The following is a 19,073-nucleotide window of genomic DNA, read 5'->3' as shown; positions in this document are numbered from 1 at the left end:
TGATCGGCCGCGGCTTGTGCTTCGTTCTTGTCTGACCTTCACTTCCTTCAGCGCATTCGACACGTTGGAGTTTAACGACGCACAGGCCCCCCCAAAATTACATGCAAAGTCACGGATGACAGAGAGGAGGAGAGGGGGGGGGGGGGGGCGCCGATAGCGGTAAGCACACGAACCATTGCCGTCGCCGTCCTCTCACTTTCTCTTGCACCACCGCCTTGTCCAGCTCCGCGAGAGAAGCACGAAAGTCTGCGCTCAGACCCGCGTGGGCGGGGGGGAGGGGGAAGCGCATGCGCCAGCACGAAGAGGGGGGGGGGAGGGAAGGAGCTCACTGCGCGAGCGGCTACAGCGACTTTCTAGTTTGTAGAGCTATGAGTATGTCGTCAGGCGTCATAACCGTCCCGTCGCCACCTTCGCCGCTGCTGCGTTTCAGCAGTGCCGCTACGGTGTCTACAACCTGTTTGTACTTGGTGGCCATGCCGGCCAGTCGACGGAGCTTCGTGTTCGCCTCGTCAAGCAGTCGGTCGCGCTGCTCTAACGACTCCCGCGACTCCTTCGAAACCCGTTCGTGCGTGCGGCTCTGTTCCTCCACCTTGGCGCGCCACACATCGATCTCGCCACGGTGCCGCGCCTCTTGCTGTTGCTGCTGCTGAAGCGTGGCCTTCACCTCCTGCTCCTTTTGCTGAAGCAGCTGGCGGAGCTGCTGAAGCTGCGTACCACGTGCTGTCACGTCCTCTGTGAGGCGGGCCACCCGTGCGGCTTGCGACGAGGCCCCGTTACCGAAGTGCGTGCCGAGTCCGTTGCTGCTTTCTCCAGCTGATGCCGCCTCTGTTCCCCTCTTGTGGGTGCGACTATCCGCGTCGTTGTCTGACGCATCGTGCCACCGCTTTACCCCACTGGCGCGTTGCATTAGCCGCCGCGTGGCCGCCTCCACACCCACCGCGGCTGCTTTCTTGTCCGCCGTCTGCATCAGCTGCAGTGCTAGGCGGATGTCCTTGATGCTTTGCTGCACCACGACTGCCATCTCGGCAGAGAGCAGTGCAGGCTGCTGACTCGGCAGCACACTCGCACGTCGGCTACCCTCCTCTCTGTTCGTGGACAGGGCTGATTGCACAAAGATGCGGTGCTCCACCTCTGTGAGGACATCCTCTGCGATGGCCGACACGGCAAACGGCTCGACACACTCGCCAACGTAGACGGCCAGCAGCCACTGCTGACCTTCTTCAGCCGCTGCTGCGGCAAAGTCAGCGCAAGAGGCAGACCCACTCCCGTCGTGGGCCACCTTCGCTGCCTTAGGTTGTGGCTTCGGCACGACACCGACAACACGTCCTACGCGGTATCGCTGCAACACGTCCGATCCTCCGTCAACCGAGTTCGTCGGTCTTGGGCCATTGCTTCTCTGTTGTTGCTGCTGCTCTTGCAGTGCCGCCATGTTGGCTGCGTGCACGTACTTGTTGTCATCAAGCAGTGCCCTCTGCCGCCGCGCCGGCACGAGGACGCGCACCAGCGTGTTGAGAAGAAGTGAGCGGACGTGGACATCCGTGAGGATGGCACCTACGACGGGGCCAATAAACGACGTGGTCGGCGTCGATGACGACGCAGAGGCTATAGCTGATCCGTTGGGAGGCGATGCGGTCGTGGTCGTCTGAAGGAGGAGTTGAGCAGCGAGCGAGAGCACACCTTCGACATCGCCACGCAGCAACTGACACTCCTTTGCCAGCGCGTAGGTTGCAGGCATTACAGCAGTAGTCGATGAAGTGACGGCACACGGGGTGCGTGTGTGTGTGCGTGTGTGCGTTTGGTGGGGGGGGGGAGGGGTGGCGTGAGCGAGAGTGAGAGAGGGCGGATGGACAGAGAGAGGGGGAGAGAGGCGTCGTGTTTTTGTGCGTGGGTGAGTGTGTGGGCGCACGTCGCCGGGTGACAATACTCGCCTATTTTAACTGCGACAACAATGCGGGAGGGGGAGAGGGAGGGGGGAGAGGGACCGACAGTGAAGAAGGGAAAGCGCCAGGAGTGGCATACGGATCGAGGCATAGACGGGGGCCGTAGACGCCGACATGTCACTGAGGACGCCACGAAACACGTGCCTCACAGCTGCATCCCCCTTCCGAGCTCATGGCCGTACTTTCCTTTTTACGCTTCGCACTTTTCGTTCCGCAACGACACACACTTGCGTGCCGCGCTGCGCTGCTTGTGCGCAGAGCCGGGGGGGGAGGGGAGCGACGGGATGATGGGGAGGAGGAGGCCGACCGGGGTACCCTTTCCTTTCCATTTCTTGACCTTCACTATCCATCCTCTGCGCACAGAATCGCGCTCTCTCTCTCTGCATTGACGCTCATGGGCTGCATGGCTTTGCACACCAGTGCGTGAGCGTGCGGCTCGACGGAGAAGGTCTGTAGCCGATGTGACCCGAAAGGGGTGTGGGTTGTCTTTGTCGCCTCTGTTTCCTTCGACTGCGCGCCGGTGCCTCCTTAGCGGATCTCTCTCGTTGGCCGTGCCTGACTGGGCGCGGTGTAGAAGAGGTACCCAACAAACCACAGAAGGGACACCGCGGCCAAGGCGCAGGCCCACAGGAAGTAAAGGTGGTCCGCCCCGCCCTTGTCCCGCAAGTTCACGAAGTACCGCACAAACCAGTTCGGCGCGAGGCGCGAGAGCACGTTCGTGCGCTCGTATGGAAGCTCGACATCTTCGTTCTCCTTTTCGAACTGCCGCTGCCACGCGGCGGTGCGCAGCCGCAGCGTACCGCCGGACTCCCCAAAGACAGACGCGTACGGGTCGCCATCTTGAATGTCGCGGTAGTCTGTCACACGCTGAAAGAAGCGGCGATCCGCTGCGCCTCTCTGGGTGTGCAGCTCACGCATGTGCTGCGTGTACTCCCAGTCCAGCTGCTGCTGGCGCGCCATATCCGCGGCGTTGGCAGGGTTCGCGTAGAAGAGCTGTTGCGACATGGTGTTCTGTTGCGCCGGCCGGCCGCTCTTGAGTGTTTCTGGAAAAGCCATCGCCGCCTCCTTCTGGCGTTGCACCGAGGACTGCAGCGGACGCGTCGAAGTTGACGAGAGCGCGCCAGAGCGCGCAAAAGGCGTGTCGGTTGTCCTCGCGCCGCGATTGCCAGCACCGTCAAGTGTGCCTTGCGATCGCGCTGCGGACTTCTTGCGACGCATTGCATCGAAGGTCGAGTACGCCATGGTGCGCCTCTGGAGGCGGCACAGGGGAAAGGGGCCCTCGCTTGCAGACGACAACCCTGCCACACTGACCAGGCCGCGCCACACAGTCGACGTCGCGTAGGCAATAGGGGAAGAACTGCGGACAGCAATGCCGCTGGTGCAGACGGGACGGGGACGACACGACATGCGACGGGCCTCAACGGGTGCGCAAGACAGAGCCGCTGCGGGCTTACGTAACGTGGAGGGAGGAAGGGAGGTACAGCGACACGCGACCCCTCGTATCAGCCGCTGCTTGCTTACCTTCTGCTGGTGTTAGGCACGCACTCCCGTCCCCTTAGGCAATGCTTTCTAATAGTTGTTGCTGCAACGCACGTGTGTGTGTATTGTGTGCGCGTGGCAGAGCGGCGTGAAGAAGAGCACGCTTGTGTCGCCACCACTATGCACGAACGCGCACGCGAGAACGTCCAGAGAAAAGCGGAGGGAAGAGAGGAGGAGAACATGTGCGAATGACAAGAGGGAGTGAGGGTGAGGGGGGAGGGGGTGGTGAAGGCGATGGGCAACTCACAGTTGTGTATCACTACAGCATCGAGAGAATGAAGAATGGCGGAAATGCACTGTGGACACACGACACAAAGCACCGAGTCATCCCCCTCTCCCCTCTGACAACGAGGGCCGCAGTCACCTCCCTCCTCTTCCTGCTTGGGTGATGCACAGTGGGCGCTGCTATGGTGGGGTGCATCCATCCTTTAAACCTGCTCTACACGTTGTTTGTTTTGCGAGGAGGTCGTACGGCGATACGGCCACCAACCTGCTTCCACCGACGCCCCCGCCATGATCATCGCCATCGTCCTCGCAGGTCACCACGCAACAATAGCCCAGCATCGGCACGTAGACACGCCTCACTCTGTTTGTTTGCTTGTGGGTAGGCGCACTGTGTGCAGTTTTGCTTCGTTGCCATCACTGGCTCTGCGCACCATCGCTAGCAGCAGACGAAGCCGTGCTGCCAGCAGCGCTATTACGAAGGTGCTTCAAGACACACGCACGGAGTGCTTGGCGCTCCTTGGCGCAGCTATCACGCTGCAGGTCGCGGTTGATCTGACCGGCTTCGATGCACTGTCCGTAGCGCTTCGACTCGTTGGGGCACTTCGTGTAGGCCATGCCGTACTTGGAGTTGAGCTCGCGGTCAATCACGATGTCCGATACATAGAAGTTGCCCTCCATGTTTGGTCGCGTCTCTCTCTCTCTCTCACTCGCTCGCTTCTCCGGCGTCGCTCCGTCCCCTCCCTTTCCTTTCGCGATTGCGTTTTTGACTCCGCTCTTGCACACACTTACGGTGACAGTCGCCGGCGGTTGGCGTCGACCGCGTTACCTCCCCTCGCTCTCCCCTCGTCGAGGAAGAGGGTGGGCGAGTGACAGGGAGAAAGATGGCGGCGGTGGGTGCGCTCCGGAGCAGCCATCCGCACACATTCAAGCATAACAAGAGAGTTGAGGAGGGGGAAAGACAGCAAAAAATGGGGAGGAGGTGTAAGTGAGTTAGAAGAGTGAAAGAGGAGGAGGCGTAGGGGAGAGAGAGAGAGGTGGGCTAGGTGCAATGATGACGCTCTATCAGTGTGGTGAGTGGGACTGGGCTGGGCCGGCTCTGGAGGAGGTGCACGTTTCCTCCCTCCACCACTATCCCTTAACCTTCTCCGCTTGGAGGAGGATTTGATGTGCGAGCGTTTTCAAGACCAGCGCCGGTCCCCTTCTCGCGCTGCACTCACTGCGCCACGGCGGGTACGCGCGGGTGGTGGAGCTCAAAATACGACCCCCACTGACGTGCCACACGTACGCAGTACTCGTGATCTCCCTTCTTTTAGAGAGAGAGAGGACTCCTTAGGAGTTGATTGGCCCGCGAGGACGCCGCACCGCCCACATCCATCAGCCACAGGCACACATCGCCACCCTCCACCGCCCGGATATTCCTACGAAGGTCAATTGTGTTCGTCGTCCTCGGCAGAGCTCCTACACGCCGTCTGTGTGGTCGTATACGCACGCGCCTGAGCTGCTCTGCTCTCAGCTACAATGCACATCGCGCTGGTGGACGAGCAACACTACGATGGACGCGTGCAAATGCTTCGATGTCGTGTGTAGCCACGACATGCCCTGGGCTGCCGCTGCCCCAGCACGACCTGGATTGTCGTGGTAGCTGCTCACGCCAGCTTCCACTGCCAGCGCCGCGGCGAGCACGTCACATATGAGCTTAGTCTTCACGTTGTATACGTCACAGGGTGGTGGTGGTGGTGGGAAGGAGGAGGGAGCGCAGGGCAAAGGGGGATGAGCAAAAGAAAGGCAGCGAAGAGAGGACAAACTTTTGGTGTTGATGGCGTGCGGCCCCCCTCCCAAGCCATTAACAGCCACGCTCGTGCCCCTGTACTGCACTGCGTGACCGATGAACACCCACACACCCACACACCAGTGCGCCGCTACACTTCCGCTATCCGAACGTGGAGGCGTCTGTGCTGATCAGAGACGCTACAAGGGAGTGAAAAGGGCGCGCGAGAGGTGGAGGTGGTGGAGGCAATGTGGGCATGCCAGAGGCACGGAAAGATGAGCCACCGGAGGCAAAGCAGACGACTACGCGGTGAGAGGCAAACGAGAGTGCCACCCGCTGGATGAAGGAGGGAAACGTCAACCCCCCCCAAAAAGAGCGGGGTGAGTACGGTGATCGTGGGCAGAGTGAGCGGGAAAGGAAGGGATATATGCGCAAAGCGATTGAAAACGTTTGTGCAGATATGTTGGCACTGTGGAGGGGGGCTCCAGAGAGGGGCAACACGAGAGAGAGAGGGAGGCGAGACCGAAATTGGGGAGGACGTGGAGTACAAAGTGCTCCGCCACCCCTTAGACACCACGCGATGGCGCAAAGGTGGTAGGCAGTTCCGAGAGGAGGCGCGTGTGCGGGGGGTGGGGTGGGTGGGGGGAGGACGCCAAAAATACAACGAAACGGCGACACCAACTCACACAAGGGCGCAGTTCTCCCTCAGCATAGCGCCGCACCGTCTTGGTACCGACTCACCACTGAGCTAATTCTATATATAGGGAAGGGAAAGGAACACTATGCTCCGCCTCGCTCAATGTCTGTGCGTCCGATCGGAGGAGTGAGGTTCAGCTTTCTCTGTGTATACACTAGAGATCACGCGCCAGAAGAACTCAGGTGCCGCAAGCGTTCAAGGAGAGGAGTCGAAGGATAGCGAAGCATGAGAGAGAACGTTGACCTTCGGCACCAGGTCTCGCAAGTGCGTTACGCGATAGAATGCTCGAGCGCTAAGCTGGATAAGCCCTCTGCAACCTCTGCTCCACGAAAGAGGAATCGACGCAGGCGAAAATGAGAGGGGGGGCTGCGCGTGAAACTTCCATCCCGGCCACAGATACGAAACTGCGTTCCATAGAGGGTACTTTCCTGCTTAGCCAGTGCATGGCCACGAACAACAGGTATGAGAAGTATGGCTCATCTCCTTCAACCTATCCTGGTTTCGCCTGGTCTCGCCTTAGAAGAGGTAGAGACGCTCTTGACTCAGAGGTCAGGGAAACATGCCCATTATCGGAAGATTAGCACCTTCGTGCACCAGTCACCGGAAAATAAAGTCCTCTCACACACGTGCGGCTCACCAGTGATACACATTGCAGGCCCAATGCAATGTTGTCACAGCCAAGAGTGCCGTTCGTCGAGGAAGGTCGACATTCACGCGGGCCTGTCCCCGTCCTCACCTCTGAAACAATAGGGGGGAGGGAGGGGGAGGGAGAGAGAGATGACAGCAGAATCAGAGTATATGCAGGTACATACGCATGCGTGTGGGTGCGTGTGCGTCCACTCATAGAAGAGGTGGCGTTGCTTCGCTTCGTGAACTTCAACCACCACCCGAGAGACTCAATAGCTTTCCGAAGCCGACATGCAAGAGACGAAAAGGCGGGGGGGGGGGGAGGGGAGAGCACAGAGGGGGGAGCAAGTCTTCGGCGCGCACTCATCGACATGAACGAGTTCAATACTGCCATATTACCTTCAGAGAGAGAGAGAGGAGGAGAGCGGAAGAGAGTCAAGAGGGCTCACGACGCACGCCGGTCTTCAGCTGTTACGCGCTGTGTATCTCTGTGTCGTTGCATGTGCGCCAATGGGTGAGGATGTACATGCGCGTGCATGTGTGTGTGTGTGTGTCTGTCTGTCGAGAGAATATGCACAAGAGGGTGCACAGAGAAAAGAAGGCAGCAGCAGCGGAAGAAACATGTGGTTCGTTTCACTTTCTGAGTGAGTGGTGTGAGAGTAGAGAGGGAAGAGGAGGGGCTGATGACAAACCCTCGAGGCAGCCCAGCACGCTTGAACTGAAATGCACACTTCCCCCTTCCCCTACGAAAGGCCACACAGGTACGCAAGGGAAGAGGAGGCAAATGCGGCAGACGTGCGTGCCGCCGTTTGGAGTAGTTGCGGTGTGTGGTGCGCTTCTCGGTTGGGCCTGCACTGTTTGTGTGCTGCACACTGTGCAAGGGGTGGCGCTCAGGCGCTATGAGCTCAAAAGGCGCCAACCACAGCGACGCGCGTAAAAGGCGTGCGCGTGAATGCCGATGTGCCTCCGTGTTGTGCTTCTACCCCACCCCGTGTGTCGTAGGTGGGGGGGGGGAGCAGGCACGACAGAGAAGGGTAGCGGGGGGAGACTGTCCAGGGGGGCTCGTGTGAAGGTGAGTTCGGGAAGAAGCAAGGATAGTCCAGATTCACATGGGTGCCATTGGCTAGGTGAGAGGCAATAACGACGTCGGGAGAAGCAGGCGGGGTGGGGCAGTTTCACAAATTTACCTCCCCCCTCTCCCCTTCTCTCTCGCGTGTGTGTGTGCGTGTGTGTCACCGTATGTCAATACAAGCCGCAGCAGCATACGGTAAAGAGCTCCCCCCCCCACACACACACCATGATGAGACAGGAGGAGGAAACGAGGGAGAAAACACCGCATCGCTGAGCATACGCGTGTGCCTGCGTTGGAGAATGCCCCTCTACACACACGCACACACACACCCAGCAAAAGATGTGAGCGTGTGTGTGCAGCGGTGCTGAATATTACTGTACATGGACCGACAGTTCATCGGGCTGCTTACCACCGCACCGACTCCGCCCGTCACTAGGACGCACCGCTGGCCACCAGTTGCACAATGGAGCCGTAGCCGCGCCGCGCCGCATAATCGCGTGCGCGCAGCCCTGTGGTGGATGCCACGTCCGGGTCCGCTCCGTGTGCTAGTAGAAAGCGCACCGCCTCTTCACGTCCGAAAGCGGCCGCGAAGACGAGTGGCGGCGCGCGGAAGAGCCATCGCTGCTTGAACTGGATGCCATTGTAACGCGCTGGGTCTGGCTGCCCGATGGCGTTGATGTCCGCCGCGCCTCGTATGCATGAGTCGAGGGCTACTACGTCACCGTCACACGCTGCGTGGAAGATGTCGATGGCGCTGTCTTCGTCTCGGCACTGCCCGCCCTGCACACTGGCGAAGACGTCGCAAGCCCGGTTGCGAAACTGTGTGGCAGTGGCGTCCGCAGCGGCCTGGTCGTCAACTCTACGCTGGAGTCGCTCTGCCTCCTCCTTGCTAAGCAGTGCGTCTTTTTCCTGCAGAAGCACGTTTTCTTGGCTGAGGGTAGCCCGGTAGGCGCGCACAGCAGCGGCGGCGATCTGGCGTTGCTCGGCGGTGGTCTGACGACTCTGTAATGCGTTCGGGTAGGGCGAAGGGGCCGTAGATGACGCGGGGGCCGTGACGGACATGGCTAGCAGGGGGGGGGGGGAGGGGAGAAGAAGCACTGAAAGGTGTTGTGCAGGGTAGAACGGAACGCTGAGGAAGACCAGCGCGCTTGTCTGCGAGCCTGTGCGGGCGTATGTATACAGTGTACTCAGATAAACCACACAGGGAGGAAGAGAGGGAGGGGTGAGGAGGGGGCAGTCAAGTAGATGAGGCACAGGTAACGATGACTCTACGGAGCAGCTCATGACCACTGTTCACGTTATCAAGGTGGAGCACAGGCAGTAGAAGCCGCAGAACTGTGTGTGCATGCGCCCAGCACTCTTCTCGTTTCCCCTTTCAGCTTGACCAAACTCTGCCACCACCTGCGCTCTGGGCCCCGTCACCTTCTGCAGTGGGGCTGGCGGTTGCTCTTCTTTCGCTTTTCATTAGTCGTTGAGCTGTGGAGCGGGCTCGCCTGCTCTTCCAACACCTCGCACCCCTCTCCCTTCCTCACCCCCCTACCCACCACGAGATGACACCCTCCCTCTGTCGCTCCTGCGCTCTCTGCGGGCCTGTGCCGTGGAGCTGCGAAGGGATGAAAAGAGCTCTTGGGTGGTGGGGAGGGGAGAGAGATGGTGGAGGCAGAAAGACAGCAGCCCAAGAAGACAGCGATACTCCTCAGACACGCATACACCGGTACGCAGGTGTTCTCCCGCTTACCTTCACTGGCCACCGCGTGAACACAGATCTGCGAAGCACGCGGTAAAAGGAGAGGCACACCGACGCACCACGGAGGCGGATTGTCGAGTGACGCATGCGGAAAGCAGCGGTAGGTCGAACACTTCTACACTACGACCCTCTTCAAGGTTAACCCCGCCGCAGCTGCAGCTGCGGGTGCGGCAGACTTCCGTGGGGCTGCCACCTCCACGAGGGAGAGGTGCTTCGCCTTCTCGTCGTCGTCTTCGATACCTGCGAAGGCGGAGGCTGGCAGCATTGCCGCCCATTCCTGCAGCTGCACGTACGTGGGCGACACAGCGGCGTTGTACTCCTCGGGCTGCATCACGGCGCTGCCGTACCGCAGTGCTTCCGTGTACCCAGGTCCTTTCACTATGCCCTGCGGGTAGTACGCAGTGAGCTCAGCGGCAGACAGACTGCGCTGCGCCCCTTGCCACAGCTTAAGTGGATAGGGGTAGTTCTTGCCAAGGTACACGCCGTGCATCGCCTGCATGCGCTCCGTCAGCACGTGTGGGCGATGCACGTACACCGGCGGCACCTTCGATAGCTGCGGCAGCCACTTCTTGATGTAGATGCCGGTCTGGTCGTGCTGATGAGCGAGGTAGTACACGCTGCGGACAGGTTCGCCGAAGTCGTCGAGCATAAGCCCGCAGCTGTACGCGTAGTTGCCGTAGCAGACAAATGGGTCGTAGTCAAGGGAGCAGCGCTCCATCCACTCGGCGCCAAGGCGCCAGTCTTGCCCGTAGCCACGGGTGAGCAGCCACGCCAGAGCCTGCCGCCCCTCGTGCGCGACGAAGCCTGTCCCCACCAACTCCCGCATCGCGGCATCTGCGAAGGGGATGCCAGTCAGTCCATTGCACCACCGTTGCACCACCTTGAGATCATGACGCCAGTCCGGTACGTCGTCCGTGTGCTCAGGGTGCGGTCCGTAGGAGAAGAAGAGCCGGTCACCGAAGCGCAGGCCCATCCAATGCCAGTAGTCCCGCCGAGAAAGCCGCAGCAACCCCTCGCGGAACTGCTGCTGCACAAATGCATCGCGCTGGTTCGCCTGCGCGAACTCACGCAGGACTTCGTAGTACTTGCGCGGTGACAGAGCGCCAAGCGCGATGTACGGTGACACGCGCGCCAGCTTCTGCGAGTACATCTTCGTGTTAGTGCGCCGCTCCCGTCCGTAGCGTAGCAGTGAGGTCACGCCGCCCTGCGCCAGCCAGTCCTGCAGGCGCACCAGTGCCGCGTCTTCGCCGGCGTCCGGGTGGGACGACTGGGTGGCGATCACTTCCTGAAAGGCGAAGTCTGTCCCGCGGACGGCAGAGACACTGTAGCCGAGGTCCTCAAGCCGAGGTAGAGTTCCCCGCAAAACGGACGACCCCACTCGCCCGTACCGCTCCTCTTCCGTGGGCAGCAGGGCGGCCGTTTGCCAGGTAAGAGGCAGCTCCGCCAGCAGCGCAGTCGCCTTGTTGTACGGCTCAGTCGGCCGGATCAGGCTCACCGTGACATCGTCGTGGTACCACCGCTCGCCCTCCTTCATGGCCGCCAGCGGTGTCGGCAAGTCGTCGAGGTGTACTAGCGTTGATTGCCAGAGACAGTGCACCTCCGGCAGAGCAGCCGCGGTGCGGTTGCGCGAGGGCGCGCTACTGCCGCGGTAGTACGGGTGCTGTTGCCCACCGGCACCGCTGCTAGCGTGCTCCACGACAGCGATCAGGGGATCGTCTTCATCGGCTGCGAAGCCACAGGACACGTCAAGCGCTGCCGACGCTACTTGCCCAACTGCACCCGCTACCACAGCCTCGTTAGTCACTTCTTCGCGCGACACCCACGTTCCTGCCTGGAGTCGACGCACCATCAACTCCTGCACACGTCGCTCGTGGGGGGCGTACTGAGTTGTCATGAGAACATGCATCGCCCCCAGCTCCACGGCCAGGCGGGGAACGTGCTCCTCTGGCCGACCGCAGCGAACGAGGAGGGGCACATGCAGCGTGCCCTCCAGCTTGACGCGCAGCGCCGCCACCGTATCGAGCAGGAACTGCGCCCGCTGAGGGCTCTGACGGAAAAAGCCACCGACAACGCTCGGCTGCGCAAAAGTTCGATAGTCGAGCACACAAACGCCAATGACGGAAACAGGGCCGCCTGTCTTGATGGCCGCCGCCCTGGCGCACCCCGAGGCAAACGCCAAGAGGTGGTTGTCGTGAACCCGCAGGTCGGTAGAGGAGAAGACGACGAGGATGCAGCGACTGTGAGGCTGTGGGCCCGCAGATGGTGATACTGCCTGCATGGCGTCAGACGACCGCAGCTGCGCGTCTGGCGCTGTGCAAGCGCCAAGGTACAGTCGGTCTTGCTCCGCAAGATAGCTGTGCCGATTAAGAAGGCGCACCGCTGGCTGTGGTGTGACTGCCAAGCTCCTGCTCGTTGTTTCTGCAGTGGGGGCAGAGGCTTCGCCCTCTCCCCCGCAGCTGTGCAGCAGCGGCTGTGTGTTTGCCGCCAAGTGGCCCTTTTTATCAGGGATGATGAGCGGTGGCATCACCACGTCTGGCGTGTTTTGCAGTCGCACACGGTGACCCTTCAGGGAGGTGAGCAGCTGCTCATCACACTCGGCGTCGTCTCCGTACTCGATGCCGTCGTCTTGGTGACCACTGTCTGCCCCCGCTTCTAGCTCTGCCTTCTCCCAGCCGCGTGCCGATGTAAAGCTGGAGTCGTGGCGTAGCGCACCCACCTCTTGCGCCAGATCCGTTGCAAGGTCAGCGACATCTTCAGGCGACACAAACGGCGGCGACGGTGAGACCTGTGGACGCTGACCTGCAAAGGTGCCGTCACTGTGCGGGCCGTCTTCTGCCACCGCTGCTGCCTTGTCAACATGGCCAACCTTTGCGTCCGAGAGCGGCGGTGTGACGCCTTGAGTGGCGCCAAGGAGCTCGACATCGGTCCCTTCAACTTGGTGCAGGTACTGCTGGAGCTCAGCCCACCCCTCTGCAGTGATTTCGACAGGCGACATCGAAGATGCAGTCGGTGGTGGTGGCGGCGGTAGCAGCGGCGGGGCTGGTGGCGCGGCGGATAGGTGGACTGCTGAGGGTGAGTTGTGCTCGCTGTCCACGTCGTCGTTCAGTAGGGAAGGGCCATCGAAGTACACAGCGGCATTCCTCGCAGCTTCTGTAGAGCTGTCCGTGCTTGTGCCGTTGCTGCTGCTGCTGCTGCTGCCACTCATTCGGCGCACCCGTGTCGCGGTGAGGAAGGTGCGCTGGGCACACATGAGGGTCCTACTACCGTGGTCGTGTTCACTCTTCCACCGCGCGGCGCAGAAAGCGGCTGCGCGGCGGCGATGCGCGGCGAGGCGTTGAAGCATCATGCCCGCCGGTTCCCGTGACACTGGTAGGCGGCCCACGGACTGCATGGACATGTGCTTGGCTCAATGTGGTGTCGTCTGTGCTGCGAGTGGAGGTTGAAGTAGGTGGTGGGATGAGCGGGAATGGGCGCAAGAGTAGCGCACCGACAAACGGTCCAGTGCTGGCGTTGTACTTTAATGAAAAAGTGGGGTGCTCACCAAACAGCGAAGAAATGAAGGGGTGGGTCCGCCTGCGCGTGGTGGCGAAGAGGGGTGGACGGAGTTGACAGAGGGGGGGGTATTTGTGTGCTCTCGCGGCATTGCGAGAGACTGCACGCATTTCTGCGCGTTGTATACCACGCGAGTACCCACGGGAGAGATGAGGAATAATGGACGGCTGTTGTAACGGTAGGAGGGGTGGTGGGGGAGGACAGCACAGACGGCAGGGCTGACTGGCAAGCGACCGTTCCTGTGCTTATGTATATGTTTGGGTGCGTGCATGGACCCCAACGCCGAGTCACGCAGCATAGGGAGAGCAGCCACCGACAAGAAGAGAGAGCGAAGGTCGGGTGCCCTCTCTTTCATGTGTTACAGCGCATACGAGTCCCCCGCCGGTGGAAGACACACCCACCCACACACACACACACACACACACACACGCCGACGGTGTTCATTTCTGCTTTGTGAAGGCGTCGGAGAAGGGAGGAGGCAAATGGCTGGACAGACGGGGGGGGGGGGGGGGGAGGCGCGTACAAGAGCGAGAAGAAGAAGACCACAATGCAATATACTGGAGAAGAAGCGAAGGCGTAAGTGGGTGCTGGTGGCGCGGCTCCGTCGCGCGTAGGGGGAGTAGTGGAGGAGGGGTGTGCGTCACTCTCTGACAAACCGCTTTGATCGCTTACGTGCGCTCCAGCAGATCAGTCTGCCCTGTCTCTTTCTGTTGCCATTCGTTCCTTCGACAGGTCAGTTGAGGGTAGCGTCGCGTGTTAAGTCGCGGCGGCAGGTGGGGCAGCTCTGCGATTCTATTAGCCACCGCTGAACGCAGTTTTGGTGATAGCAGTGACCACAGGGAAGCGAGAGGAGGCAAGAGCCAGGTTTGACACCTCGCACGGCACCCTGCTCGGCTCCCTCGTCAGCGACTGTAGCTGTATTGCTTATCACTGCTGCAGCGCTGTCGTTCTTCTGGCTTGATCCCCCCTCCGCCGCACGCGACGGTTGCAGCGGCGCTGATGCTTCGTTGATCTCAGTTGTGTGGGTCTTCGATGCACGACCCTCTAAGCATATCGCACAGACGCTCTCTGTGTCGTCAAGCGGCACTGGAGTGCAAAGGAGCTGCGGCTGCGATGAGTACAGGGGAAGACCAAGACTGTAGCCGCTCCCCGATGCCGTGACGGCCGCGATGGATCCACTGCCCCGACCACCGTGGACGAGCACGTTTCGGTATGTTTGCCCAGCTGACGTCCACATAGCGCCACGGCTGCCGCTTGCACGCTGAGACTCGAGTCTCACCGATGACGCCGGCAACGCGGTCAGCGTGCCTGGTGATACGGCCCGCGGCGTCGCCATCGAGGCGGACGACGAGCACCTGTCCATGAAGGGCGTCCCCGCGCCATGAACGCAACAGTCCCCAATGCAATTCTGACTGCACGAGTCAGAAATGGCGGCGCCAGCGCTGCTCGCTGGCGGGGTCATCACTCTGCTTGTCAAGGAGTGCCAACTCACCTCCGGGGCAGCAAGGATGACTGTCATGGACCCCGTCGGTGCGCATGGGAATGCCCAGTATGCCGGACGCAGCGGTGACGTCGTCGGTGTTCGTGCGTCAGCAAATTCTTGGCCTGGCGTATCAAGAGCGGCTAACGTCGGGACAGAGGACATGGAGAGTACAGTACTCGCAGCGGAGAGGCCTAGGTCGGACGCCGGAAGCGGGGGCGCAGTTGCCACTCCGGAGGAGGAAGTTGGAGGATCACTGGTGCTGACGGCTGCGTAGGCGGGCGACTGGCACGCGGTGGCGGCAAAGAAAGAGGAGGCGGCGGTGGCGATTGCCGGCTGCATTCCGATGGGGACTAAGGCGATGGCGCCCAACATGGCGCTCGTGCACGTGCTGCTGGGACTGCCGTGTGCGTTGTTTACATTGCTGGCGTAGCTGAGGCGCATGTACGGCGGCGGCGGCGGCGGCATGGTCGTAGCCGAGGATGCAGGGAGGGGAACACGCCGCCTGGAAGCAACTGCAGTTGCCATTGCTATGGCAGCAGCGGCGGCGGGGGTAGAGCTTCCTCGTCGATTGCTGACGGAGTTGGGCTTCGCATCGACCGTGCTGGTGGACTGGCTCGGTAATGAGCCAGAACGAAGTGGCGGTGGTGTTGGTGCAGCGCAGAGCGTCGAGGACGTTGTGCAGTCGGCGCCACTCAAGGTATCGAGGATTGTAATCATTGTATTCTCCTGCAGTGCCAGTCCCACGGGTGCTTTCGACCGCGGCGTCGCCGAGACAGTGTCGGTGGTGGTGGAAAGAGGCGACTGCGGTGTTGGCTGCGGCTCCTCTAGCGCCTGGTGAGGAGCAGCGTTCTTGGGGGCTATTGAAGGACGTCCACTACTTACTTGCTCGTGCGATGCTGACCTTGACGAGATCGCTGGGGCTGCTGCTGAGGCTGATGTCGGCTCCTTGACGTTGGTAAGGGGGTAGAAGGCACACACGCTTTCTGAAAAGGCAGGGAAGAGCGGTGGGTGGTGATCCATACATCCCACTCGCGACGCGACTGCGCCGCCGCACGTCAAGGATGCTTCACACGCTGGGCATGGTTCGTGGTGCGCTTGCGCGTGTGGGCAGAGTGAGATCGGTGAGCAACACCGGGCCTTGTCCAAGCGGGCATCAGAGTGGCTTCTGCGCCAGCTGCCGCAACCCGTTGTGATAGTATTGGTCGTTGACGGCGTTACATCTTCGGCATTGAACTGGTTTGCTGACGTGTTCACCTCGAGCGAGCTCTCCAGCGTACTATGCGACAGGCGCGTCGCTTCGATAGAGGAGGCGGAGGTAAGGGGGCCATACGCTGAGTCGTCGTCAAGGCTGCCAACGGCGGGTGCGATGCGAGCATGGACAGTACTTGACCGGTCACTGGGGTCACTGCCACCATCCATGCGCAGTGCAGTATACGGAGACTGAGGCGGGGGCCAGATAGGTGGCTTGCTGACCGAGCAGCCATCGTCAGTGTCTTGCACTTTCGTGCTGTCCATCAGCATCGGCGATCTAGGAAAAGGGCTGAGGGCCAGCGCTGGTGCCATGCACATCTGTATAGATGCTTGCGGAGACATTGCCGCCGTGTTGTTGGTGACGGACGGACTCAATGGCGGCATCATCCCCCCCACCCCACCGGTGCAGGCAGGTCCGGCCATAGCAGCCATGGCGGCCAGCTCCGGTGGCACCATACCGAGAGTAGCAGGTAAGAGTACGGTGGGCGGTGCAATGTGCTGCTGCGGTGTCGTCGGTGGGAGTTGGCTTGTCGCCTCGAGTTCCCTGAACACCTTGATCACGGACTTCATGAGTGGCGGATGACTACAAGCCTAAGGTGAGGCTGAAGAAACAGACAACGAAATAGAGAGCGAAGCAAGACACACGGCGTTTTTTTTTTTTGGCAGGAGGGGGGGGGTGGATGGAGAATGGAGGTCAAGCGCCTCTCTGTGTGTCTTCTTCGAGTGCAAAAATGATACAACGCACCACACCCCCCACTCTGTGCGTGTGCGGTGAAAGGCGACTGCGACCCGCCCTATGCCGCACGCCTCCTCTCCTTCTCTGCCGCCACACAGGCACGAAACACTCGCCCACCCACACACGCACAGCAGAGCAGCAGCAAAACAAGCAAATAAGAGAGGGAAGGTGTATGGTCAGCGGTTCAGGCGGAACCTCGCGTCTCCTCCTCCTCCTTTGAAGTTCAGGGTGGGGGGAAGGGAGGCGGCGGTGCCCTCGGAGGGTACCAGACAGGAAAGAGGGAGATGTACTGCGACTAAGCGCAAGCTGTGTAGCTTGTTGGTGTTTGCAGCTACGTGTGTATATGCCCCCCTCCCCCTCCCGTGTAGACGTAATCGTGGGGTCTTACGTAGGGTACCAGCTAGGCTGTTGATTTCGATGCGTACTTGCACCTTCTCAATGACGACTCATCCAACAGCCAGGCAGCGGACCGCAGACCCGTACCACACCATGGGCCAGTGTGTGCGTGTGAGTGGCACGTTGTTGTGAATTGGGGTGGTGACGGTGGTGGGAAGCGAGGGCGCGAGGGCGCACATGGGCAGAGAGCCACAGTGTAGATAAAGGTGAAAGCGGATCACAGAGAGAGAGAGAGAGCGAGAGGAACAGCGATACACACACGCACACATCATGAGGAAGAGCGATCGCATGGCGAGGGCATGAGGTAACACTGACGGACGTGACACCGTTACGTTCGCCTATCGCCCTACCCCCCTTTTCCCTCACTAAAGGCAAGCGCACACCTGCGACCTGACCTACTCCGCCCAACGGAGGGTCGGAGGAGAGGGAGGGAAGGTGAGTGAAAGTATGCCTGGCTAGCAGACTGAGGGGGAGACGAAGGAGGCTAACTGATCAGCCTCCTGGTCAGCGTTTCTATGGTTACTTCGCTCGTTCGCTCTCCGCTTCGCGTACGTTTCTTTCTCTCTTCCCTTTTCCTTTCGGAGATGTTTCGCGCACTTTGTAAGCACAATGCACTCGCATGGGCAGTGATGCTCTCGTACACGTGTGTAGGCTTCGATACAATACTAATCAAGGCACGCCAGCTTCTCAGCGCCGCTGGCGTGCCGGCAACACGTGTTCCACACGCGCGACATGCACGGCTGCGTGGCAGACCTGCTCCATCACATCCCCGACATCCACCTCTGCGCGTCCACTACGTCTCTTTTGCGCGCCGGCTTTCGAAGCGTCCACCACTGTCGCGGCACCGTCATCAACGGCCAGTTGCGACAGCGGTACCGCTACTTTAGTCTGTGTCACGCACGCGCACGCGGCTCGTAACACGTGTACGGCGCCTGCATCCCCGTAGACAGAGCGAGAAAGATGTACCGCACACCGCAGTACGCCGGTGCGCCGCTGGGTCGCACTAATGCGCTGCCGTCGTTGCGGCAGTTGCCTTGAGCGGATGGCGCCGGTTTTAGTGGCACTGGTCGGAGGGGGGCTCGGCGATGAAGCGCCCTCAGCACTCCCTGCCCCTCGCGCTGCCGCCTCCGGCCCAGGTGTAGAGCTGCCAATGCCCTGCCACACGGCGCTGACCAGTGTCAAGGCATCGGGGCCGGCGTAGCGCACCCCACCAATCAGTTGCCAGTACGCACGCATGCTGCGCATCACCGCCGTTGCGTACACCTCCGCGGTTGCTGACGTCTTCCAGATAAAGAGCTCTCGCGGCGAGGCAGAGGCGCCTGCCCCCTTCTCCATGCGCTGGGGTCCTTCCATTCTGGGCAGCGCAGCGGCACGCAAAGCAACGTGGAGGACGAGCATGCACGGGCGCTCCCGTTTCGCGCCAACACGCACCATTACTGATCCGATGAGCTTCCTCACCACTCCTACCATGACTGAAAAGGGGAGAGAGGGAGGGAGTAGAGAAGACTGAGGTAGACAGACGAGGAGGAGGAGGCGCACGCAGATTAAGCGCAGAGTGAGTCGCACGGCACGGCTGTCGATGCCTCTCTGCAGGACCGATGCTATACCACGGGATCGTCTTCGCACGACCAGGAAGGACACGCAGCGTACACGAGGCGGATGCACACAACCTGCACTCGAGGCAGAGCGCGTTTGCCTCCTCCCTCCCCCACCTCTGCGACACCCAATGGAGAGAAGGAATGACGCAGGCCTGTGCTGGGCAGTGGAGGAAAGGGGGGTGGGTGGATGGGGGCAGAGGCGGAGAGGCAGGCGAGCGGAGGTGGGAGAGGGGAGGAGGACTCGGCATTACTGCTTGCGCGCATTTCTTCTGTTGCTGTTGCTCGCTGCGTTCGACGGAGGAGTCGGGAATAGAAGATCGGAAGGCATTGGGATAGTCGCTGCAGAGAGCACGGAAGAAGACAGGGGCTGCGCCACGACAGCTATGAGAGAGGAAGAGGGGGAAAGCAGCAGACATGCGCACAGATACTGGCGCTGAGAAAG

General features: G+C 60.8%; 7 protein-coding genes across 7 annotated transcripts; all 7 read right to left on the bottom strand.

The window, feature by feature from the left end:
* Window positions 1-340: 340 nt before the first annotated feature.
* LPMP_090400 (hypothetical protein) lies at window positions 341-1,735 on the bottom strand (the record flags this gene model as incomplete). The annotated part of the gene is made up of 1 exon (XM_010705976.1): window positions 341-1,735. One exon carries the CDS (start codon window positions 1,733-1,735, stop codon window positions 341-343), a length of 1,395 nt encoding a protein of 464 aa, XP_010704278.1.
* Window positions 1,736-2,468: 733 nt separating this feature from the next.
* Window positions 2,469-2,996, bottom strand: LPMP_090390 (hypothetical protein; the record flags this gene model as incomplete). The annotated part of the gene is made up of 1 exon (XM_010705975.1): window positions 2,469-2,996. The coding sequence occupies one exon, from the start codon at window positions 2,994-2,996 to the stop codon at window positions 2,469-2,471; it is 528 nt and encodes a 175-aa protein (XP_010704277.1).
* A 1,122-nt stretch (window positions 2,997-4,118) lies between these two features.
* LPMP_090380 (hypothetical protein) lies at window positions 4,119-4,382 on the bottom strand (the record flags this gene model as incomplete). The annotated part of the gene is made up of 1 exon (XM_010705974.1): window positions 4,119-4,382. One exon carries the CDS (start codon window positions 4,380-4,382, stop codon window positions 4,119-4,121), a length of 264 nt encoding a protein of 87 aa, XP_010704276.1.
* A 3,918-nt stretch (window positions 4,383-8,300) lies between these two features.
* On the bottom strand, window positions 8,301-8,930 carry LPMP_090370 (hypothetical protein; the record flags this gene model as incomplete). Its single annotated transcript, XM_010705973.1, has 1 exon — window positions 8,301-8,930. The coding sequence occupies one exon, from the start codon at window positions 8,928-8,930 to the stop codon at window positions 8,301-8,303; it is 630 nt and encodes a 209-aa protein (XP_010704275.1).
* An 800-nt stretch (window positions 8,931-9,730) lies between these two features.
* LPMP_090360 (DNA photolyase, putative) lies at window positions 9,731-12,610 on the bottom strand (the record flags this gene model as incomplete). Its single annotated transcript, XM_010705972.1, has 1 exon — window positions 9,731-12,610. One exon carries the CDS (start codon window positions 12,608-12,610, stop codon window positions 9,731-9,733), a length of 2,880 nt encoding a protein of 959 aa, XP_010704274.1.
* A 1,290-nt stretch (window positions 12,611-13,900) lies between these two features.
* LPMP_090350 (hypothetical protein) lies at window positions 13,901-16,471 on the bottom strand (the record flags this gene model as incomplete). Its single annotated transcript, XM_010705971.1, has 1 exon — window positions 13,901-16,471. The coding sequence occupies one exon, from the start codon at window positions 16,469-16,471 to the stop codon at window positions 13,901-13,903; it is 2,571 nt and encodes an 856-aa protein (XP_010704273.1).
* A 1,249-nt stretch (window positions 16,472-17,720) lies between these two features.
* On the bottom strand, window positions 17,721-18,467 carry LPMP_090340 (hypothetical protein; the record flags this gene model as incomplete). The annotated part of the gene is made up of 1 exon (XM_010705970.1): window positions 17,721-18,467. The coding sequence occupies one exon, from the start codon at window positions 18,465-18,467 to the stop codon at window positions 17,721-17,723; it is 747 nt and encodes a 248-aa protein (XP_010704272.1).
* Between the last annotated feature and the right edge of the window lie 606 nt (window positions 18,468-19,073).

This window comes from Leishmania panamensis (assembly GCF_000755165.1).
Source record: "Leishmania panamensis strain MHOM/PA/94/PSC-1 chromosome 9 sequence".
NCBI lineage: Eukaryota > Euglenozoa > Kinetoplastea > Trypanosomatida > Trypanosomatidae > Leishmania > Leishmania panamensis.
Note: the sequence above shows the minus strand (reverse complement) of the source record. Positions and strands in the feature narration are given on the sequence as shown.